The sequence below is a fragment of the Molothrus ater genome, chromosome 3 (genome assembly GCF_012460135.2).
Source record: "Molothrus ater isolate BHLD 08-10-18 breed brown headed cowbird chromosome 3, BPBGC_Mater_1.1, whole genome shotgun sequence".
Classification (NCBI taxonomy): domain Eukaryota; kingdom Metazoa; phylum Chordata; class Aves; order Passeriformes; family Icteridae; genus Molothrus; species Molothrus ater.
Window position 1 is genome coordinate 23,412,768 of NC_050480.2, and position 24,596 is coordinate 23,437,363.

The window sequence follows — 24,596 nt, forward strand, 5'->3', positions numbered from 1 at the left end:
AGTTGCATAGATTATTTTTCTTGCTATTCCTGTCTTTCCCTGTATGTGTTGAAATTGGCTGTTTAGTAAAACCTGAAGCAATTCCAGGTAAAATCACTGAGATTTGAACCTTGTCTACCTGCCGCTATTGCTTAAATAAGAAACTTAAAAAAAAATCCAAGCCTTCAAATATATAATGCATAGAAGTGTGTAGGAAATTGTCTTATGCATGTATTTCTTACCTGTTTTTTTTTTTTTTCACAAAACAATTCTACTACAGCTCACATCAGAATCTATTTAAATGAAAGAGAGCTGGCTAAAGAGAGAATGGAAGTAACTTTCATTTTTGTTCCTGTGATTCAGAGAAGCAGGGGCAGACAGAGGGAAAAGCCTGGACTCCAAAGGGAACCCAGGGAGGTTGATCCCTCTCAGGACAGACCTCGGGGTGAGGGGATGGCCCCATGGAAGCAGCAGCAAAGCTCCCGCTGCTTCTCTGGATGCAAGTTTTGGTCTGTGCCACCCCCCAGAGCCTCAATAAATGGCAACACTCAAAGCTCTGTGTGGCCTGAAAAACAGCCTCAGTTTTCTCCCACACGCTCAGTGTTGTGTATCTTTGCATGGAAGTGTTTTATTCCCTCCACAGACACACAGAGGAGCTTTACAACACTGAGTAACAGCCCTGTGGGGGGCTAAGGAACTTTCACTGGCCTTAAAGATTTTGGTGAGGCCACTGGCTGGAGGAGGCCTGTCCAACTAGGCTGTCTTTCAAAAATGTCTGACACAGAACTGCTTTCCTGACTCCCTGTGGAAAATAGTTCTGCAGCTCAGTGCCCCCCACTATTTTGATAAACTTTCTGCCTGTAGCTTCTCTTCAGGGCAAATTTGCACAAGGTTTTTGGTGCTGATGTTCTGTTATCCCATGCCTCCAGCAGGCATTTGTTTTTCAGCCCCTTGTGATGTCTAGCATCATTAATTTCTTTAAAGTACATTATTTTTAAAGAAGCTCCTGGTGGAACTGGTGGCACTGTGATGCAAACCAGAGCTAGAGTTCTTGAAGAGACTTTGTTCACTTCAGTTGTACATTATGCAGGATAAGTGATTGCTAGCTGATTATAAATACTTAGGGGTTTGCCTTCTCTTCCTTAGAGACCCAAAAAAGTTGCAATTTCTATACTAAATAGCCCATACGCATGCTAGTAAACCTTTACTAGTGCTTAAATTCTCATACAGCATTAACAGACTGTTGTTTCAAAAGAGTCTTGAATTTCTGTTATGATTCTACATCAGGAAAGTACAATTCAAAAAAAGTGTATGGAAACCTGTGCAACTCTGTGTGTATATATATATATATATATATATATATATATGAGGTTATATGAGATTGTATGTTTAGAACTATAAATCACATTTAGGTATTTGCCTGACCAAATTTTCTGGACTTACTGTTCTCAGATTGAATCTTGTTTCACACCATGCCTGAGACCAAGAGCCAGTTATGTGTTTTGTATTACAAAGGTAATGCTAAATCTTTAGGGTAATTGTCTGGCACCAAGTTCCTGAAAAGTATTACCTGCTAACTGTGGTTTGACCAAAGTCAAGTATTTGGAGGAAAGAAAACAGTAGGAGCTGGGATGTCAATAACTGGTTTGTGAAAAACATCCCCAAGGAAGTAATTCCAGAGAGAAACTGAAGTTCAAACTTCCATGTTTTGACTCCTGTTCTGTTTATTCAGGCAGTACTGCATGCCATGGGCCAGGAGCTGGAACAGGACATGGCACTTCCATGGGAGGAAGGCTGGGAAGACGCAGTGCACCCCTGGTACTGCTTGGGGTCTCTTTCCCCGTCTGGATCTGCTGAGATCCATCGCCACAGGAAGGAGGTGTCCATGTTTAGAGCTTGGGGCAAGCAGAACAAAGGCATTACTGTAATTCTTACAGGCTGAACATTTTGCAATCTCAAGGCTAGATGATGCTAACAGGATTGATCCGGAGAACAATTAACTACAAAATCAGGTTCTGTACCAAGATGGATGTGTTAAAATAACTTGACAGCCACAACTGATCACATCCCTCTAACAAAGGATATAAATGATTACATTAAAGTAAGACTGAGGGTGTATTCTTTAAATCATTTTATGATGCTGTCAGTGCAACGAAGACTCACTAATAAAGGAACAACTAAAATAATTCAAAACAAGTATATTTGAAATGCAAAATCCAATTCAGTCAAAAAATATACATTAACAGAAGTAAACAAAACTGAAAATTGTCAGGAATATAAAAAAAATCCCTTTTGCCCTCCCCCTTTAAATTAAATGTGCTGAAAACAACTTATATAAAAACATTCTCTGCTCAAGACCAGACAAGCACCTAAGTGAAGTTTCAGGTACTTCTCCTGTGAGTGATGCAGTTTTTGATGGTTCATCTAGGATTTAGTGTCTGTTAGAGGCACATAGATGATGGCTGCATAGCATAAAGAATTTTAAGTTTTACAATAAAGCTTTATGCTAAGGCAAGATAAACAATTTATTTATTGAAAAATGTCACAAGTTAAGGAGGGGTTTTAGAAATCTAAAACTGCTGTGTATACTTTATATATGGACATTGGTCACTTCAGCACCACTAACAGGGCACTGTAAAGACACTGCATTCCACAGTGCTGCTACTTTTTTATTATTATTATTTAGCAAGAGTGAAGAGACTTAAATCATTCTGCACTTTATGCAAGGTAACATGCAAATCAGGAATTGGAATATAGTGCTTCATCTTTCTGTTTTGCTGACTCTCTCTGCCAACACTGCAGGTATGCAGCAGCAGAGTGCTGCAAATTAGGATCACAGCACACAAAGCCTGTTGTCTGGAAAACTAGTGGGACATCCCTGAACATCTCTGCCCTGAAGCTTCAGCTTGCAGAGGAACAGTTAACCCAGCTTCTGTGATGTTCATCAGCACTTGCTGAATGCCTCCGAGCTGCTTACAGAAGCACCATCCTTTCACATGCCATTTATAGATTGTGAAGCTTTAGTATTTATACAGACTCCATAGGTTTCTGAATTTTGAGTAATCAATATATTAGGAGAGCATTAGATGTTTAATGGAACGCCTTTTTCCTTTAGACTTCTCTCACTTGAAATAAAGGCTAAAGCCAACCTATAGATTTAACCCAATTCAACAGGAACTGGCTCATCGTTGCACCATAGCCTATGATGCATCTCAGTCTGCTGCACCGTGCAGTTGCAAACTCTCCCTTTAAATGAACCTTTTTTCACCCCATGACCTCACAGCAGCACTGCCCCGCACTCCCCCTAAGAGACACTGTGCTGCCATCAGAACATGAGAACCACACAAACATGGGAAATTTGGTATTTGATCTTTTCATTCCGGTAGAGTTTGCACTACTTGCAGCTATTTCAGAGTCTGCCTAGGTGAATGAAAGCAGCACAACGGCTCTAACAGAGGCTCATTGTTGTTTGTGTATCAGTGGCCTAAGTGTCCCACCTGAATAGGTTTTAACTCACAAGGAGGTACTTCAGAAATTGGCAAATCCCACAGTGATACATATAGCAGCAACTCGTGCAAGAAGAGTAAACTCTATTTGACTGGTATGTTTCAACTAAGAAACCCAGCCATATATTGTAATTTGAAATTTGAATACAGAATGGAATAATTTAATGGCATATCGGGGATTAAGTCCCACAGTTTGTGGATCAGTGCGTTTATACGAGGATCTCTAGCACGGCAGAGCTGCCTCCGCAGTCAGTCCCAGCAAGTGATTCTCTCCTGCTCGGGGATCAGGCTCCAGTTGGGCGAAGGCCTGTCAGTCGCCAGCCAGTCAAAGTCATCCACCAGGTTCCAGTTGTTACTGTTTCTGTCCAGCCCAGACGACTCGAAATCTCGCTCGATACCGGGATAGCTCCAGGAGTACGGGGCGAAGGACACCTCGGAGCAGGCCTCGATCACGGCCCGGCTGGTCACTTGCACGTAGACGCGGCAGTCGCGGGTGCGGTGGGTGCGGAGCTGCTGGCAGGCCAGCGCCAGCAGGCAGTCGCTGCAGCCGTCCACCAGCACGGAGGTGGACACGGGCCCGCAGAGCACGGTGCAGCCGCTGCAGTCGCGCACCCGCAGCGTGTTGGGGTTGCCGCGGAGCCGCACCCGGCAGCCGCGCAGCTCCGACAGCAGCACGTCCCGCTGCAGCAGCTCCGCGGGGCCGAGCTCCAGCTCCGCGTCCTGGGCGCCGCTGAACCCGCACAGCGGCGGCCCGCCCGATTCGCCCTCGGCGAGGCCGGGGCCGGGGTCGGGCGCGGCGTGGTCCGGCGGGGCGGGCTCGGCGGGGCGCGGGGCGCTGCCCGGGGCCGCTTCTTTCTTGAGGGCGCGGAAGGCGAATTTCTTCTTGGGCTGCAGCTGCTGCCGCCGTGCCGCCAAGTCCCCCTGCAGCCGCGCCACGGTCTCCTGCCCCTGCCGCACCTCGTAGGGCGCCAGGAACCGCACGCTGCCCGTCAGCAGCTTCTGCAGCGCCTGCAGGCGGGCGGCCGCCTCCTCCAGCGTCCCCGCCGCCAGCAGCGCCTCCACGGCCTCCCGCTCCCGGGCGAAGGCGGCCAGGAAGAACTCGCTCTGCTCCTCCTTCACTACCTGCGCCTCCTTCTTCTGCCGCTGCCGCTCCACGCCCTGCTGCCGCTCCGCTTCCCGCCGCTGCAGCCGCTCCGGCAGCACCACGGCGGAGGCGGCCGAGCCCGCGGCCACCTCGGGCTGTGAGGGAGCCGCCACGGCCGCGGACTCTCCCGGCGCCGCCATCTTGCCGCTCGCCTCTCCTGCGGTCACCAAGCGGCGCGCGGATTGGCTGCCCGCAGCCCTGACTGCGTCGCCGCCGCCGATTGGCGGCCCGGGAGGCGCGCGGCGGGGGAGGGCGGGAGGGCCGGAGGGAGGGGTCCCCCGCGGTCTTAAAGGGGCCGCCGCCTCTCCGCGGGATGGGGTGAGTGCTGGCGGCAGGTGCCGTGCGGGGCGGGTTATCCCGCTTCCCAAATTAGCTCCCGGGATATAAATGAGCCCCCGCCCCGCTCCCCCGCTGTGCCCACGCGGAGCTGCCTGCTTCTGCCCGCTGCTGTGCTTACACCCACACCTCCCCTCCCGGGCCGCGCCCGTCGCCGCCGGCCCTGGGCGCGGGGGCTCCCGCGAGCGGCGGACTCGGGAAGGGGCGGCTCGGCTCGGTGTGGGCTCGGGCGGGAGGCGGAGGGGCCGCAGCCCAGAGCTCCACCTGCCCTCCCGGGCGGGCTCGGGGCCGCCCCGAGGCGCCCCGCGCTGCCCCGTGCTCTCCGGAGGCGCCGGGCGGTCGCGGCCCCGTGCCCGGGTGGGGTCCCCGGGCAGCCTCACACGGCCGGCGCCGTCGGGAGGCTCCGTGCTCTAATAAACCTTCCCTGCTGCCTCCCTCTCCCCAGTGAAGTGGCCGAGGAAAAGGCTGCTGAGCCTTGCAGGTAACTGCAAAGGTGCTGCCAGGTGGATCGATTTCTTCCTCGCTGCTTATTTGGTTCCTGGAGTGTTTTGTTCCAGAAGAGAGTTCGGTTCTTGAGGCAAAAGTGGGAGCAGTGCCAGTGGATTACTGTGCCCCTGAGGGAGGGCTGTATGAGCAATCCACAGAGGCCTGTATGGAAACACGGGAAGGAAGGCTTTTATAATTAGGAGATGTGTATTAAAGTAAATTTGCAGCAGGAACCAGAAATTAAGTACACTGTCTGCAAAGTAAGAAAGTGACCATTGTTTTGCTGTATTCATTTGAGATTTTTTTTCCTATTATTTGGATTTTAATTTGTGCAAAGAAAGTTAACACTAAGCACTCTTTTAGTAATATGGAAACAAATCTAACTCCTGTCTATTTCTACAAATGCCATCTCCTTCCCCTTGTCATTTTGAAGTTACTTGTAGCAAATTGACACAGGACCTAAGACTGTCCATTGAAACAAAAAGGTGGTAAACCCAGAGGAGATAATCTGATTTTTCTGTCTTCTGTTTGGCAATAGCATGGGTTCTTTACCTTACGTTCCTGTTTGGAAGTATAGGTTGTTATGTCCCTTAAGGTTAGCATTTAAAAGTATCTTTAGCTTCAAAGTAGCTGTTGTTTTCTGTTTCCTGAGAATGTGGTTTAATTTCTGTGTTAGATATGATATAATGTTGTTAGAATGTATGGAGTGCTTGAACCTTATATGCAATAATGTCAGTCCAGTTTGGATGACAGAGGAAAGGCAGTGAAATGCCTTTAATCCTTGCAAAAGACTCACACTAAAATAGAGAATATTCTTTCCTTAACAGTGTTAGCATATAAACTAAAGGGATTGCAAGGGATCCTTACGTAACAGTAGCACTTTGGAGCAGGTTGCATGGGCAGTGGGATAGGTGAAGTGTTTGATGCATTACAGCTCTTAATGCAGCATTACATCTGTTGCACTACTGCAGTGTTCAGAATTTTGGTTCTGAAGAATTAGATTGAGTCTTAAAAAGTAAAACCTCTTATGCTGTAGAATGGCACTGTGCTCAGACATGAAAAAGGAAGGGTATTGAAATATTTTCACTTGGTATTTTTTCCTAGCAATGTGTTTAAATGATACATTTAGTAGTATCATTAGGGTTATTTTTTTTCTAATAAAGAGTAAATCCACTCCTGTAGTTATTCCAGCAATGTTCCCTTAGGCAGGAATATGGTGCAATTAATTTTCCATAAGAAAAAAATTCCTTATTTCCATGTTGTTGAAAGATGTGGAAGTTTCATTTTAGCTGGGAGGCTCTGTTTGCCTTATGCTCCCTTGAGTCTAGCTAATACAGGTGGTAACAGTGATGGAAGGGCTTATCCTGTATGTGAGGATATTGACAGAAAAAGGTTTTTGCTGTTTTTCATATGCACAAATATTCCTGGAGTATGGCTTTGGTATTGTTAATGCAGATGTGAGCCCGTAGATGAACGGCACTGGGTAAAAGAACTTCATTTGGAAGGATTGCAAGCAAATGTTAGTGTGCACAGCACAGAATAAATGTTAAGTATTTTATGCTGAACTATAATTACTAATTACTTCTTGTTGTATCTGGGCACTTGGAATGCTAGGTATTCTGAATTGTTTTTTCTATAGGTGATTAGAGGTTTAAATTCATGAGGACCAAATACCCTTGTGAATATGAGCGTCTGGGAGAGACTGGAAACTTCTCACCTTGCTAATGTGCACAATTGTTATTTTGGTCAAAAGCAAAAGTATACCCAGAGACAAGAAGGTAAAATGTGTGACCATAATGAAAAATTCAAAAGGGAGCTGTAAAATTCTTCCAACTGTTTCATCCTGATGTTCCAAAATTACTTTCCACACTTACAATTTGAGGTTTTGTATAATTTATATTGGCATGTGCATTTTTTTTTTTTTTTTGGGTGGTCACACAAAGACTGACAATTTTCCTCCCAACTTTGCTGGCAGCAACTTCTATGTTTTGAGGCTGCTGTGTGTGCCAGACAGTAACCACCTGAATAAAATGTAAGCTTTCTAGCTCAGGCTTGGAGTCACTTGGGTAAGCTGTAACAAGTAGTTTGGCTGTTTGAGGATATGAGAAAAAGTAAGGTACATAATTCTGTGTTATATTTTTTCCTATTTTTTCCCTCTTGTCTGTGCTTTTGTTCCTTTCTGGTTTGAAGGTAGTAGCAGTCATTTCAGTGAGACCTTGTGCCATTGTTTGAACTCTACGGTGTCATTTATTTTATGTGAAGGTGCAGGTTGCACTTGTTTACTTTGATCTAGTGCTGTGAAAGTGTGGAAACATGAGCTCCGTGCGTGCTTCCAGGTTTAAGTCTGTGTCCCATGGTTATCAGTCACGAATGCTATCTGCCTGAAATATTTCCTACTGATTTGCTATAGCTCAACAGCATTATCTCATAGCCTTTTAAGTGAGATGTATTGTGTAGTTCAGCTGAAGGTTCAAGATCCTGTCTTGTTCCATCATTATTTTAAGAAGAGTGGGGAATAAAAGGGAGATCCACAGAGGCAACTGTGTGCTCAGCCTCATAATAATGGATTCTTACACCTGAGGTTCCTGTGCTTGTAAAAGTCAGGGACCTCAGAGATGCGGCGTGATCTCAAGGTGTAGATTTGCAGTCTCTCAAGCAGAGGAAGGAAGGAAGTGGAGTTATTCCTTCTCATCAATATGTATTCCCAGCACTGACAATTTTTATTCCAAAGGATGTTATGCATGTATGTTGCACCATCACACACACAAAAATGCTGTGCGTGTTTTCAAGAAAAGCAGCAGCCTCTGTGCCTTGCATGGAGCCCTTATCTGATAGATGTGATCTCTGTCTGTTAGACTGAGTTTCTGCAGCAGAGATTAGCAGAGCAGCGTAATTACTTCTGGCTACAAAGTAGGTACTTCAGTGGCTTGTGCAACCAGCGTTTCTACTGATGGTTTTAGTAAGGGCTCTTTGAACTCCTCTGCCTCTGTGATCAGGCATTAAAGATGTAAGCCATATTATGATTCATTTAAGATACTGTAGGCTGCACATTTGTCACGGTGCAATGGGGCTTCATTAAAAGTGAATGTTGAGTTACTGTATCTCGGTTCATTTGGAAAAAAGAAATTCTTTGAATGTTACGTATGGCATACTGATTTTTTTTTTAAAGCTTTTGTTTGCACTAAAATGTTGTGCTTTATATATATCTGGCCATATGGAAAGCCAGGACAATGTAAAATACACGTGTTTTAAAATCACTTATTGAGTGTTAAAGCTAAAACTATGAGACTTGCTTGGTGCAACTTAATTGCTGTGAGTAATGCCAAAACTTTGAATGTAATCCTTGGGAATGCGTAAGATACTAATTATATTCCAACCAGTCAAGGTGCACTTGTTTGGAAACTAGTCTGAGCTGCTCCCTTCTGAGAACATGGTATTTCCAATGCCAAAGGTGGAAAACCAGATTAATTTCTACAAAAATGAGTTATCCTTCAAAACCAGGGACAGGCTTCAAAGCATAGCACTTTATGACAAAAGGTACTTTCAGATTAACAAAGCAAGGCCCAAATATGCTAAACACAAGAGCAGGAAATGACTTAGGTTTGGTCCAGGTCTAGCTGCTGGCTGCTATATAGAATCCTAACTTGCTAATTGACTGTAGGTAAATTCTGGAGACTTTGTATGTAAGCTACAGTTACTGCTTTATGGACTCTCCCTTTGAGGCAATTATTCTATTAGTTATGGAGTTTCTGAGAGTTTTTTCATTGCCTTGCTTTACATTTCAGATACTTTTACAATTATTTTTTAAATGCATTTCAGAAAACTATGGTTATTGGACTAGCCAGTTCAATGGACCACCTAGGATCAATAGCATATAAAAATATTTTATATTTTAGAATTGTGAATCTTACTTGCAAACATATTCCATTTATCTTTCTGAGTGATTTAATAGAATTAACTCCAAGTCATATCCAAGTTTTCCTATTAGCTCTCCCGCAGTATATTCCCTAGTGGATAAAACTATACTTGTATTCTTTTTGCCATTTATTCATCTTGGGAAAAAGTCTGTCAGCTATAATTTTGAATGAGGGCTTCCTCCTCCTATTATTAGCATTTGTTCTCCAGTCTAAATCTGAGAATAAATTCCATTCATATTGATACCCTTTCTAGTCATAATAAAAAGACTTCTTTTACAGCAATCTTCATTCATATCCAAATCTTACCCAGTTCATTTCATAGCAGGAACTCAGAAATGTCCAAGTAAAACTATTCTGTCTCAAAAGTTCTGAGTCAGGTGGTGCTTTATTCATAAGGTCCCTTCTGTTTGTCCATTCTGTCTTGTCCTTATACAAGTATAGCTTAGCAGGTCTGTGTTGCTTTCAAGAACACAAATGGCTTTGGTATAATTTACTATTCCACTGTGTTTCTGTATCCCTATATCGCCTTATTTCATGTTTTAGGCCTCCTTTTTTTGCTTAAATTCCTCCCATTTTTTGTTTGGTTTTATTTTTTTAAACAACATCTACAACACCTCGGTTGTATTAGGAATGCTTCTCTTGTTAGTTTCATTGCCAGGCTGCTGTTTTTAATTAGTACTATGTTTAAAAAAAAACCAAAAACACCGACACCCAAATCCTTGTGTCCAACTATTCATTAATATGTTCATCTGTATTTCTGTATCCTTACTTATCTGATTTTTTCCATTAATTTGTGCTAGCCAAATTAACTATGAATATGATAGAATGTTGTCCCATTTTCTGCCATCAGTTTTAGTTTAAATTCTTCCATCAGTTTTGACAGTGTTAGTTGGGCAAGATTACTTCTCCATTATTTCTGTAATAAAGCTCTGTCTCCAGAGGTGAGGGTATTTTTATTTTTTTCTGATACATTTCAGTGGCTGAATATCTTAAGATTATTCTAACTTGGAAGTGAGAGCTAGTAATCTTTCAAACTTAATTCTCCTTTTTAGGGTACTTTAAGCTGAAGAATATGAGACTATATTAAATATATATATTCTATATTTAAATATTCTAGAGAATGATATAGTAATTCTTGATCTGTTCCAGTAATAATTTTGAATTGCCATTTGTTTAAATGGAACATCCAGTCACCATGTTTTCTTTGGCTTTTCTTAATTGTCTGCTGTATGTCAGATGCTCATCTCAGAGAAGCACAGTTCTCCAAAACCTGTTTTTAGATTCATCATAGACCAGCCCTGTTTGCCTTCACACAATCTCCAGTCACAGAAACCTGTCTGTCTTCTGTATTGGTGGAAATCTCTTGTTCTGAGGTTCACTCTTCATTACCCCCTCTTACTGCCTATGTCCTTACCAATCACCCCTTAAGATACCTTTGGTTAAGTAGTCCTGTCTTTGGTGTGATGATTGATACTGGAGTCATGCTGCTTTACAAATTACATCATGCAATTATGATCCAGGTTTTGTAAGTACTGTTTTGGGTAAGGAAGGCATGGTATCAAGCTGAACCTTATAATGTTTAGGTAACTTTTATGGGTGAGTCATCAAAATAGTGGTGGTAATTGTTCAGAATTTGGTGGATATTGAACTGCATTTTTCATGTTATATGCTACATTTATATTCCAAGTTAAAGTCCTTGTCTGCTTTCATGCCACTGTATTTGGGTGCCCTACTTTTCAAGTGACCTCTACCTCTCTATTGCTTCTGCCCTTTAATGATGACCTATTTGTTTCTGTGCCTTCAAGCTTAGTTATTTTTTAAAATTTAAATAATTAATTAAGCCATATGTAGATAGGTAAAAGGTGTGACTGGTGATGAGCTGACATAAGAAACACAATGAATGGAAAGAGAAGGCATGGGAGGAAGAAGTGTCATCAATAGAGCTGAAGGATTCAGTCTGAAGAAGCAAGGCTGCAGTGAAAAAAATGGCATTCTTTTCTATGCAATATATCTCTGAAAGGATGCAGTGGGTTGATGGTACAAACCATCTATTCATGCAAAAACCTTGGGATGGCTGTGGAAAGAATTCCTTTAGTGCACTAGTTTAGTCCTTACATTCTTCATTATGAATCTATTGCTGCCTTACCTTCTTTTGGGGTACTAATTTATGATTGAACAAGAATTGGAGTGCATGTGATGCAGACCTGAAAAAATGGGCTGAATATCAGCAAAGTGACTTGATGTAGGAGAAACCTGGAGACAGAATGAATGACGGTGTTTTGTACACTCTTATTTTCTCCCTCTCAATATCTAAGCATAGTTTTCAGTTCTTCAGAGTCTGTCATTTCAGGGCAATGTATTGGATCACTCCAAATGTCATTTGGTGTCTTTGCACACCTATGAGAGTGGTATTTGTTAAACAGCATGGTCGCAGTTTGACAGCTGGTGTCAAAATACAGCCAAGTAGTTTGTTGTGTGATGAGTGCACGACGTTCCCAGTAGCTGTTTTTACACCAACGTCTCTCAGTCTTCCAAAGATTTCTCTTCTTCCTTTTGACATTGGTCTTTCCTTTCTTGTGCTTATTTCCCCTTGCTCCTTCTAAAGCTGCTACAGCAAAGAAAATGTATTAATGTGATGGTGAAAGCTAAAGAAAGGCAGCAACTGATTGTGCATTGTACATAGGACTCTGGTTGAAGATGACAGCTCTGAGCAGGTGACCTTGAGGTAGAAGAATGTTGACATACAAGAGTCTTTTGTATTCAGGCAGTAAGGCAGTGAGAAGAGGGGCAACCTCTTGGGGCAGAGACACCCAGTTCTGAAACACCATGTGATGCTCTTAAAACAGCATGAGTACCTGCCAGGAAAAAGCAGTAGTTCTTTACAAACATGGTCTGAGAAATTCTGTAGTACACCTGAAAGTGGTGACATTACAGCTGATGACTGCATTCAGACCTCTTAGTATTGAAGGTAACATTAAGTGTGTACTTCAATATGACCTATAAAGCTACATCCAACCCTTGATTTTTTTTGGTAACCATTTCTACCTGTGAACAAATATAGCAAATGTGTGTAGATATGGAGAAATCTAGTTACTGCAGGGTGCTTCATTGTATAGATGATGTTAGTTCTCCTTCCCTTTTTGTACTGTACCTGCTTAGTAATGCTATTGTCAATGCTGCCTTGAAACATCCTTTAGGGAAAGTAAGTTATGGTACCATCATGGAAAACTTACGTAGGATTCCTTGTGTTTCTTATTGTAACAGAATCCATTCAAAATCACTTGCCTTCCTTTCTCCGGTTCCTTCTTTATATCGTATTGCCTGCTTCCTATTTGTGGTTTCTGTAGGACTGGGAGAGTAGTAATAATAACAACATACTGATCAGATGCTCGGCCTTGTAACCTCCGAAGCAAAGTTCCTTCCTGTTAAGCAAATGAGAATGCTGGTGGTGTTCCTCCATACAAGTTCTCACTTGGGCAATATTCTCCAAAGCCAGTGAAGCTGAGCAGGTTTGAATTCAGGGCAGAGGTTAGCCTTGAAGCATTTACTGAAGTTAGGAACCTTGAAATGTTGGCCTTTTGAATTTTCTAATGCTGGTGTCAGGAGTATGGGCTTACAGCTCCTGCAGAGCTCTCTGGCATGTGGTGTTTGTGTCCATACTGTGGCTGTTGGGGTCCTTGCTGCATTCATGAAAAGTGCAGTTAATAATCTGGCTGATGGCCAAGGCACAGCCACGTGCAGGTTCGGTCTGGGCTGCACAAAGGATCTGCTGGACTCGTGCTAAGGTTTGTTTGCTTGGGCCTAACCCTTCCACTTTGGAAGTGATCTGAAACTTCACCTCACTTTTCTACTGGGGCTGTGCATGTAAACAAGGTTTGTAGGTGAGTCTTGGCTTTGGCAAAAGTTTGGAATTGATTGATTAATTAAAAAAATAATATAACCAGATTCTAATTGAAAAACAATGCTAAGGTGGTGAGATTTTTTTTTTTTTTAAGATAAGCAATCTGGCCAAGTTCTTTGAGAAGATTCACTTAGTGCACTGCCCTTGACCATTTTGATATAGTTGCTCAAAAAACCTAAAGCATTGTGAGAGGGATTTTTTGAGCTGGGTGAAGCTAATAAAGAAGGATGTGCTACTAAGTAAAGTCTTCAAATCCTTGTCTCTAAGGAGTTTTAATAAAGTTACTTAGGAATAAAATAGTAAAGTCCTTGGGAATTACCATAACTAGCAGAATAAGGGTCTTAAATAGATTTTTTGTTGTTGTTTTAAAAGCATTACCATACATATATCTATCTGCATGCTAAAAATCTGCTTTCAATCAAAATGGTTTTTTTTAATAAACCAGGCTTCTCTGAATTATCTGCAAAAATAATTAATTTTTTAGAATTAAATTGTTTTCAATCAATTAATGAAGTGAATGGTGGAAATTGGAATAGTTTTCTATAACAAAAAAGGTTTGAACAAAGTTATTAATGCTTTTAGCTGAAGTAAACTGTAGAATAGCATTAATGAATTCTCAGTGCTATAACCTTTGACTTCAAATTAACATTTTTAGGTTACCCAAAACTTTTTAAAGTAGTTGAAGTCCATGTAATTTGTTTCCAGCAAGGCTGATAAGAACATATCTAAAAATACTTTAAATAGTATAGCTTGCCAGGGGATCAAATCTTGTATTTTTCAAGGTGACCTTGCATTTATTTTTCTGGGGAGCCCCCTGCACTTCCATTTACTTTTCTGGGGACCCCCTCCCACCCACCAAGCTTATAGTGATTTACAGCTTTAATATGAAGGAAATCAGCCAAATTGTTAACATTAACGTTCATTTTAATAGGATAAAAACTTTGTTTTACTTCCCTGTAACCCCAAACAAACCCCAACTTTTAACCTAAAGCCAGCATCCTAGGCTAGGTCTCCAGACCTACGGATTTCTGAAAAACACAACCTCCCCAAAAAAAAGGAGCCGAAGTTTTTAAAGGGCCTGGCTTTAAACGCGGAGCGAGGATCGCGCCGGGGCTGGGGACTCATCATGCCAGGGCGGCGGTGCGTGTGCCCGGGCGCCGGTCTGCGGCGTTGTGTCCCGGCGGAGCTGCGCGGCCGTGCCGTGCCGGGCCCGGCGGTGCGGTGCCGGTGCCGGTGGCGGCGGCGGCGGTGCGGGCGCGGAGCGGAGCCGAGCGGAGCCGCGCTCTCCTCCCGCTCGCTTTCTCTTTCCCCCTCTCTCGCTCGCTCCCTCTCCCGCTCGCTCTCCCCCCTCCCTCCCTCGCTCTCTCGCTCTCCCTCTCTCTCTCCTACACTGCCAGCCCCTGATGTGATGGCGAAGAAACCCCGTTGACAAGGCACTGCTTTTTCATGACGGTGAGTTTCCCTTTGAGTGTATTATAATTTTGTGATAAAAATTTCAAGGAAAAAAAAAACACACAACCTCCTTCCTCCCTTCCTTCGGGGAGGGAAAAGAGAGGGGGGAAATCTATCCCCAGACAGACAGAAAAGAAAGAGGAGCAAATTAACAACCAGGAGTTGCCAAAACCAGGATATTAGGTTTCAGCCCAGAGAGCTATTGGCTCTGGGGCTATGTATATAAATATATATCTAGAGAGAGAGCGAGCGAGAGGGGAGACGAGGAGGAAGAAGAGGGATATTTTGTGGGTGGCTGTTGTTTGGGCAGATGTGGATTCACATGGAAATGAACTATATATATTAATTTTTTTTTTTTCCGCGAGGATGGTGGTGGTGGCTGCTGAGGGCACTTAAAAAAAAAGTTGTTTCTTAAAATAAAGGCGCGGGGGGGGGGGGGTTGAAGGGAGAGATAAGGTTTCAGGTCCAGGCTGATAGCTGCAGAGAGGGGAGAGGTTTGGGGTGGGTTTTTTTTTTTTTTTTCCTTGCTGATGCCATGCAAATTCAGGAGAGGAGGGAAGAAAAATCTCTTTTAATGACTCATTGATTGAGCCGGTTTAAAATTAGTTGTTGTTGTTGTCTTTTTTTTTTTTTTCCGCCCCCTTGATGGCCATCAAGAGAGGGATGGAAAGAGGAGAGGAGGGAGAGAGAGTGTGTGTGTGTATGTGTGAGTGTGAGAGAGTGAGAGGGAGAGAGGGGGATAGAGAGAGTGTGTGAGGGAGAAAGAAAAATAATCTTTTCAAATCTCCTCCCTCTTTTTTTTCCCCCCTCGTTTCTTTGCTTTTCTCTAAAGCTCTGTGGTCTGTGAAACAGTCTTTTCTTCCTCCTCGTCGGGAAAATGGAGACACTTCGTCTCTCTCCTGGCTGTGCAGCTGGGAAGGATTTTTCTTTTCTTTTTTCCTTTTTCGCTCATGGCTTGATTTTTTTCTTTCCCCCTTCCACTCGCCACCACCCTAATCTTGTCTTTTCTTTGAGCTTGTGTCTCAGAGTTGTACCTGCTGGGGATTTATTTTTCACTCATTTCCTCGTTTTCAGTGTCGCCACTAGATTTGATTTGATTTGTTTTGTTTTTTATTTGCAATTTCCTCCGAATCGCTCCGTGCCTCCTGCTTTTAACCGAGGAATGGAAACGGTGCCGCTTTTTGTGGGTGCGCGAAATGCTCGGGCGGTAGGTTTGGGCTAATGCGATTTTTTTTTTTTTCGCCTTTTCGGGATCAAGTTTTTCGATGTGCCTTTTATTTTATTTATGTATTTTTTTATTTTTCTTTTGGAGAGAGAAAATATTTAATTGTAACGCCTCTTTAAAACACAATAAAGCGTCTCTTTCTGGAGTGACCCCTTTGGCTTCGCTGTAGAGTGGATGTGAACCCGATCCTTTGTGCTGCTGGGATTATTTTGCGTAAAAAGAAGCAATATTTTGTAAATAGATTTTTTTACTTGTGGCTTAAGAGAATAGTAGGTTGTGAAGGGGGTTTTCTAAAAGGGTCACTGTTCACATTTATTGAGTCATGGGCGGTATTCAGTATGTAAATTATATTTTGCTTTTTGGTATTTATTACAAAATTCAGTTACAGATGATGGCAGAAAACAGGTATAGAGACGTTAAAAGCTGGGCAAAATCGAACGACGTGTAGAGGGCACGCATATATTTCCTCAGAGCTGTTGTTAATCACTGTGGGGAGGAATGAGATGTGGAGGCCTCTGCCTTTCGCCATTCCGTGCTCGCCGCTCCTCTCCTTCCCCGGGCTGGGCAGCGCGGGGTGGCCCAGGGACTGCCGGGCAGAGAGGAGAGCGGCTCCGGCGGCGGCCCCGGCCGTGCCCGGGCTCGGCGGGCAGGCAGCCCCGGCTGCGCGGGGGAGCGGGAAGATGGCGCTGCCTGGCTCCCTGCCAGCGTTTGTTGCGCAGTTTCACCCGCTCTCCTCCCCCACGGGCGCCATTTTAAGGTCCTTTCTGCTGTCGCCGCGCCGTGTGGGGCGGTGCCGTCGCGCCCAGCTCGGGCCATATTTCTGTGTCTTGTCTGGGAAGCATTTCTGCTTTGGGCTTTGGGAGCCGAGATCTCCCCGAAATCCTCAAAGCCTTGCTTCCCTCCCGTACCCCCCCACTCCTTTGCTAATCCTTGGCCACCGTCTTGAGGTTAAACAGCCTGGGCTCGCACGGGCCCGTGCGCGCAGCTTCAATCCCGCCAACAGCCCTTACAAGCTTGTTTTCTTTACCTCTGAAATACGTGTTTCTGGTCATTCAGCGTATAGGAATTAAAAAAAGATTCGAAAGAACATTTTTTGTGAACGATGGCCGAAAAATAAAACATGACATTAAAAAAGAAATCCACCTTTAAAAGATGATCCGGTGTAGTGCATAGGGCAAGGTATTCTTCACTGAAGAGGTTTCAGTAGTGCTTGCAAAAATAAAAGCATAGGCAATTTTTTGGTGGGTCGGTTGCTTATTTTGTTGCTCTTACTGTCCTAGTAATATTTTGGTGGGGGAGGGACTAGCATATTTTCAAGTTTTTATTGCTCCTTTATGTCTAAGGGGAAGCTGCTTTTTCCAAATTACTTAATTTGACAGCTCCACCTTAATATATTTTTGAAGTTTTGTTTTGGTGCTGTTTTTAGGAAGAGCTCTGCAAATACCTTTTTTTCCAAAACCACCTTTTTTTTTTTTTTTCCTTTTAACATTTCTGTATGATCTGCTCAGAGCTCATGAGGCTTCAGCTTAATTCCAACATCACCTGTACCTGGGAAGAGCAAAGTGTGCTGCCAAACCAGCTTATGCTGTGCCTGCTAAGGAGTGTGGAATGCTTGTGTAGTTCTTGGATTTCTGTTTTTTGACACATCAGAGGATGGCTTCCCCATTCTCACTGCTCATTCCTGATAGAAGTGGGAGATTTTTTAAAATTCAGGAATAATCTTATAAATTTTTAATTATTTAAATGTTTAAATTTTTTTTTGCCTGCTGAAGGGTTTTAAACAACATTTCTGTGAAATACCCTTATTGCTTGGAATATACAAAAAATTGTCTGGATATAAACTGTCTTTTTAAAAGACTTTCCTGGGGACTTGTTAGCATTTTAGCTTTGAATAAAACACCAGCTATGAAACTTATTTACAGAGATTTTGAATGTAGAATGCAGTATTTGTTCACATATTTCAGGAATTTTACATCATTAAATTCACTGCTTCTTGAAGTGATTATTTTCATTAACAGGAATCTTGGGATTAAGGTGGTGAATTCTTTTTTTTTTTAATGGTAGCATACTTTTAAGTAATAAAATTTCTCTCTTACGTCTGAATGTCTGGAAGACTGTGTGTGATTTTCTTCATTAATTTGTGAAAATAGTGAAGAAATGGCAGAAACAGGATAAAAATGACTGGTTTATATTCTCTCAGGGCCTAGTACTTTCCAAATGACTATATATAATCTGCACAGCGGCCTGCTTGCATTAAAGCACGGTATATTCTCATCTTGCATTGAGATCTGTGTTGGCTACTACTTAAATATTCCAGACCTGTTCTTTTTAGACGTGTTTTTGTCTCTCCAAGCTTTAAAGTTTGTGGCTGTTGTTGCAAGTAGCACTTTGCATTGGGTGCCACTTGTTTACACTTGTGGAGGAATGCAGAGCTCACTCACCATGTTGATACAGTAGCCTGGTTGTGTTTCCATTGATGCACCTTTGCTTACTCACTGGTGTGATACCTGGGTGTTCAGGTGTGTGCTTGTTTTGGGCATACTTGGAGTGCTTGTTTTGTGTGCAGTACCTGTATCCTGGGTTTGAAAATGCTCTCACTAAATGTGTGGGCCCAGCTACAGAGATGGTTGTACTGTTGCTAAGTATTTACATCACTTTATGGATGTGCAGCTCCTTCGCGTGTCCTTTTCCAGTACAGTTTATGTATTTATTTTAGTTCTACTGAGAGGAAAGCCCCAAAGTTGTGCTAGTATAAGCTGCATTTCCAGTTTCCTCCAAGGTCCCTTTCTCTATTAATGGAGTTTTCCAGCAGAGGAAAGCCCATGGCTAGAGCTGAAGAGCTCTGGGATGCCTGGGTGAGCTGCCTGCTGCCTTTCCAGAGTTTTGCTGGTATACTTCACATGGTTTCCAGAGAAGTTGTATCTGCACAACTGCAGTTGGGTTTCACACTGAGGCTCTAATGGTCAATGATTGTGCCTCTTCATGCTGCATTAGGCATGTGGTAAATCTAATGGCTGCTGCTTTTTAGGGTAGTTGTAGCAGCCAGCATGAAAGTGTGTCATTGCTGTCTAAGTAGTGGCTACAGAGCAGGCATAAGAGCCTCTTTGATAATGTAGTCACTGTTCAGAGAGTTGGCAGAATTCCTTACAGTGGTTCTGCTGGAATAAGCTGCATCTGTACTTGAAAGGTTTTTTTATTGCCATATAGACATGGGGATTGTCTACAAAAACAAGTGTGTTTTCCTTTCTTATGGTAGAGGAAAAGCAGTGACAATAATAAACTGTTCTAACATTCATTGTGACCTGCCACTGTGTAATTTGAAAGAGGGAGCAGTTTTGGGAGTGCCCTTGTTACACCACCATAAATGTGTAAGCACTAATCTGAACTGAGGTTTTTTTCAGATCATCACATAGTTAAATGAATATGTGTGTCTTTTTTTTTCAAGTGTTAATTTGTTCCTGCTTTCATAGTTGAAAAAAACCCCAGCTACTCAATCTGTAATATTTTGCTTTATTTGAGAATTGTTGAGGTTTTAGACAAAATAAAGATTACCATCATTAACTAGCACAGAGAGACTATCAAGTTTTTTTTAAATTATTCCTTTCTTTTCTTGCACTAGTTTAAAAATGTTCTAGGGCTAAGGGAATCCTTACCAAAAGAAATAGAAAGCAGGTAAAATCACTGTAAAAACCTAACACAGAAACCTTTTTCTCATTGAAGGTATTGAGAAATACCTTCTCAATGGTGAAATGGAGAGGGAAGGTCTGGAGAGGAGGATTTAACTTCATTGCAAGAGACTGATTATTTTTGTAAAGTCTGATCTTAATGCCTTGTCTCAGGTGGATCTTGCAGTAGTTTTACTGTGAACTTGATCCAAGCATGGAATTACACGATCTGGTGTGGGAGCTTGAATTTATTGAGATAAGGCAACTACAGAAGTTATCTTGGCCACACTGAAATAGGTGGTGAAATTTCCATTGGCAGTCAGCAAGGCATTGGCTTCAAGAAGGACAGCATGGAGGATTTTCAGCTTGGATTTGGATTGATATGGACTGCACTGCTGAAGTAGTTACACATCTGTCAATTAGTCCTATTCAGTTTTCAGTAGACCTCCCAAACATAATAACTGAAAGGAGTATAAATGGCTGTTCAGCTAATTATTGGCAGTTGGTAGCAGATACTAACTAGCTCATCTGAACATGCTTGTGGCAAAGTTTGGTTTTTAAATTAGTACGGAATAGAGTGGCAATGAAAAGGTATTAATTGGGCATTGGTTTATAAATCAACTGAGAAACGCTCAGTTCGTAAAGAAGTTATGGGCATGCAGAATATTTTTTCAAAATCTCTAAAAACTATATGCTCACAATGAGAAGTATGGGGCTTGTGTATTCTTGAGCAGAAACAAGGTAAAAACCATCTGAGGGACTGACTCAACATTTCTTGGAGTATTATTTTGCACAAAAACATCTGCTAATAGTCTGTACTATAGCATACAGTAGTTTGTAGAAATGCTTAAGAGCACCTCATATCTTCTGGGCAGGTGAATGTTTCCCTCCTATGGAACTGCTGAGATCCTGCCTCCTGTGCGTCTTGTGGGATGAAACCGGGACCTTTCAAAATGTTTTATAAATATTGAAATTCCTGAGGAATTGGGTATGTGGTGGAGCAGCTTGGAGGACAGAGCCCAAAACAGGCCATAGTGTAGTGATGAGCATAGTCACTGCTGGAGGAAAGGTCTGAGCCCAGCCTTTAGCCTGGGAGATCCCATGGGATAAGGAAGCGTCCTGACCTTCAGACTGAGGTTACTCTGGATTTTCTCTATGTGGTTTAAAAAATCTGTTTCCTGATACAAGTCTTGTTAAGATTTTGATATTGCCAAGAACAGCTGTGGATGCAGTAGAAAAAAAATGTATTGAATAAATCAGAAATTCTGTGCTGAACATGTGTATCTCAGGGAAGCTGACTGTAGACAGCCACACAGGGTGTTCACTTGTGTAGCTGGTGTGTTGCCTGTAGCTGGATTAGCCATTACTATCATACATACTGTTAATTGAACTGCACATTTCCTTTTTTCCCCCCTAACATACTAAAATATCGCTGTAGTTTTTGGAAGTTTGGTAAGTTACTGCAGTTGGCAAACTCAAATCAGTATTTTTTTTAAGGGCCTACTAAAGGGAAATGTAGGCGTTGGATAAACAGCCTATTGTAGGTTGTCTGTGGTTTTTATTTACCCTTCTGTGTGTGGAGCTGGATGCTCTTGGGTGTTCATCTGCCAGATCTTAAAAACCATGAAGAGGCATAATGTTGCACCTAGCAATTCCTGAGAGGAAGCACTTTTGTGGTTTTTCTCCTGTTGCTGTTTTTCTGATTCCTGAATTATTTCTATTTTTTAGAGTAGTTTTTCTTAGAGAGGCTTTTCATCATTCTTTTGAATATTTAAAATTACCAATTTCTTCTCATACTTTGTGGCATACAGATGTCTGAAATATTGATGATTTAATTCAGTTTTACAGCTAATTTCAAGCACTGCAAATTTATCTTAGAAGTACCATTCAGATTTAGATTCTTGGAATGAAAACTTATTTTTGAATATTAAGAAGGTAATGCTTGCATAATGCACTGTGTTACTAGATTAGAATTCCAAATTTCTTAGTTTTTTAGCTGTATTTTAGAGCACAGTTCCTGGTAGATTTTGCAACAGTGTAGTAACTTTTGATTACTCTGGAGAAGAAAATATTCATAAGGAGTAATTCCATATTGTAGGATATAAGTACAGCATAGTTAGTTTATGAGTGAATAGTAAGTCTTTGTGTTTCACAAAATGCATTTTAAAATGATTATTTTTCCTTACTCCTGTTGTCTTGAAATGACCATTTTTGGATAATTACAACTTCCGAGTGAGGTTTTAATTTGCAATTAATTTTTCAATATTTACCTCTTTTCCATTGAGTACTTGTCATTGTCCTGCAGCATATAATTTTTTTACAGTAATGGGAGGGGGGAGTGGAAATACCTCTTAATATAAATTTTTGTATTCCATCCATGTAAAAATCAGTTTCTTGAAAACACAGGGCTTGACGTGGTAAGCAGCTCTTAAGTTGATAATAAGATAGAGTCTTGGTTACTTACAAGAGTCTGAAATTCACTTTGCAAGATACTAGATTGCTCAAAAGTAGTATTGACTTTAAATTTTAGAATAAACTGCATGATAATAAGGGTTTGAGTTTACACTCTTTTCTTACACTTCTGTGTTGCAGAGAATGCAAATGAGGTCTGGTTGTTCCTGTCTAGGAGTTTCCTTCACTGAATCCGAGGCTGCCTGTTGGATAGGAACCTGAGAGAGAACTGACAGGGTAAGGCAGGCAGTGGTTACAGCGCCTTAGCAATCAGAAGTGCACACTAGGATGATATGTTACCCAGGGGATGATGAAACAGCTTGGGGTTTTCCCCCCTAGTTCAAAGCACACAGAGCAAAATATTAGCACTGTGGAAATTAATGAGAGTTTTGGTGGAATTTTGTGTGAGGTAAGGACTTCAGTTCTGGGTGTTTGATCTCTGCAGTCAGTGTGGAGTCACTTAATGCTGCTGCAATCCTTTTATGTAATTTAGCAAGGGATGGATTGGGTTAAATGGAGTTATCTTACTCTGTGCTCAGAAAGGTTGTGAGGGGTGAAAATGCCACGAATTTGATGTAGCACGCTCAGTTCACAGCAGTACCATTCTCTGCAGTGACTGTTGCAGTAACTGATTTGTTCTGGTTTTGTTTTGTGGTGATTGTTTTTCCAGTGGCAATGCACTTCAGATATTCCATACTTGTGTTGGGATTGTAGATTAAAATTCTGAATGGAAAATGATAGAGCAACAGAACAATTTAGAAGATATTATAGGACAGGTTCATTATAAAGCATGAGAGAGATCTTGTCAGAATTCCTGCTGACAGGATGTGTACAAAGGCATACTGAAGTTGTGAGGATCACTGGGTGTATGTCATAACTCCAACAGTAATTGCTTCAGGTGCTGGGGATGTTACTGTGTGCAAGTTTGATTATCTCCCATTATAAAGGTTTAGCAACAGCAGTCATTACCTTGCTCTAAAGCATCGATTTCCAAAGGTCATTGTTCACTCTCAGGAGTCATGCTGCCAATCAGGAATGGATCTCATGTATTTGCACAAAACTAGATTTTACCAACAGTTTTGCAGGTAGATTTATTTATGTGTGACTTACCATATTTTGATGTTGATTATATCACACTTTTTGGAAATTACTGTTCTAGATTAGCTTGTGCTTTTTACAGGAAGTGAAAATAGGTTTATTGCTTTGTATCTGAAACGATCTGTTAAGGCTGTATGAAATTATAAGTGACTTTGAGAAAGAAGTATAATTCTCTTGTTGCAAGCTGGAATATAACTTAAGTAAATTTAAAATCCAGTGTTTGCAGCTCCTAGAATATGGATAGTATCTGAAGTGTGTGTGAATAGTTGGACTGCTTTTGGTCAAATCTGGTTTTAATGGCACTGCAGGTCATAGGCCCTGCATGTGTTACACGATACTGTGGATTGTGTAGCATGTTGGTTAAAAATTGAGGGTGGTAAGGTCCACCTGGCCCTGCCCTCTTCTGTAAGCAGAACATGCTTCATAGTTAGAACAGGTTGGTGAGGGCCGTTTGTGTTTTGAAAATTTCCAAAGAGGATGATTCCAACCCCTTGCTTGAACATTCTTATTTGTGAATGTTTTTCCTTGCATCTGGTTGGGATTTTTTGTGTTAGATCTTTTGGCTCTTGCTTTGTGTCTTGCTGTGTGCTGACAAGAGGCACCCTGCTTGGCTCATCTTTGTCCCTCTTTTAGCAGGCTGCAGGTAGCACCTGGGTTTGCCTTCTGCTGTCCAGGCCTAAGAAAAGCAGTTCCTTCCTGTGAGCACATGATTTTACTTGCCCTCTGTTGGACTCCTTCAGGTTGTTTTGTATTCTTAAGAGCAGTGTCTGTGTGTAAAAGCCCAACAGATTTTGGCTGGGAGCTCACGAGTGCTGGTAGAAAGGGAATAATCGCTCCCCTGGCCCGCTGCCTGCACTGTGGTGATGTGTGTATTCACATGTGTGCTACAGCCCCCATGTGCTTTAAGCTGACTGAAGCACGACTGCCTTCCCTGTGTTTAACTATCCACCTACCTCATTCCCTCTCTTGTGCTGGCACTGGTGCTGCTGTAGCCCTGTGGCAAGCCACAGCCAATCAAGAAGCTCATCCTAAGTTGAAACAGATCAATGTATTTTATCAGATCAGTTTTTGTTCCAGATGACTCTTCAAAGCCTTGAGCTGACCCAGGGAAAGTGGATGAGAGGAGGGCAGGACTGCTCTATTCATCTTCTGTTGCTCTTTGCTCTGTAGTAGGTCAGAGTGTTGAAATGAAGGCAGAGGCTTTAAGGCCAAGTAATGAGAGTCTCCCAGAGGATTGGCTTGCACAGCTGGGATTTCCTTGTCAGTTTTATTACTTTCAACTTCTCTTATGTTCCGTTTGGGAACGTGTGATAAAGGGCACTCTCGCTATTTCCCAGACGGGATAGGCAGGGCTTCTTGCACAAGTACATGTTATCCAAGTTGAAATATATCCTGTATTCACATTGTGGTAGCAGAAATAAGAAATAAAATGGTAG

General features: G+C 42.3%; 2 protein-coding genes across 5 annotated transcripts in view; one reads left to right on the forward strand and one right to left on the reverse strand.

The window, feature by feature from the left end:
- Positions 1 to 2,087: 2,087 nt before the first annotated feature.
- TBCC (tubulin folding cofactor C) lies at positions 2,088 to 4,769 on the reverse strand. The gene has a single exon (XM_036381270.1). It carries the CDS (start codon positions 4,767 to 4,769, stop codon positions 3,735 to 3,737), a length of 1,035 nt encoding a protein of 344 aa, XP_036237163.1. The 3' UTR covers positions 2,088 to 3,734.
- Positions 4,770 to 4,931: 162 nt separating this feature from the next.
- Positions 4,932 to 24,596, forward strand: part of BICRAL (BICRA like chromatin remodeling complex associated protein) — a 45,126-nt gene continuing 25,461 nt past the window's right edge. Inside the window, exons 1-2 of one of the 4 annotated variants that reach the window (XM_036380264.2) lie at positions 14,527 to 14,721; positions 22,204 to 22,299. The gene's annotated coding sequence lies outside the window, so the exon portion shown is untranslated. Of the gene's footprint in view, positions 4,948 to 14,526; positions 14,722 to 15,397; positions 15,929 to 22,203; positions 22,300 to 24,596 lie in introns of those variants that run through there. The other 3 variants (XM_054514339.1, XM_036380263.2, XM_036380262.2) reach the window with 3 other exon arrangements.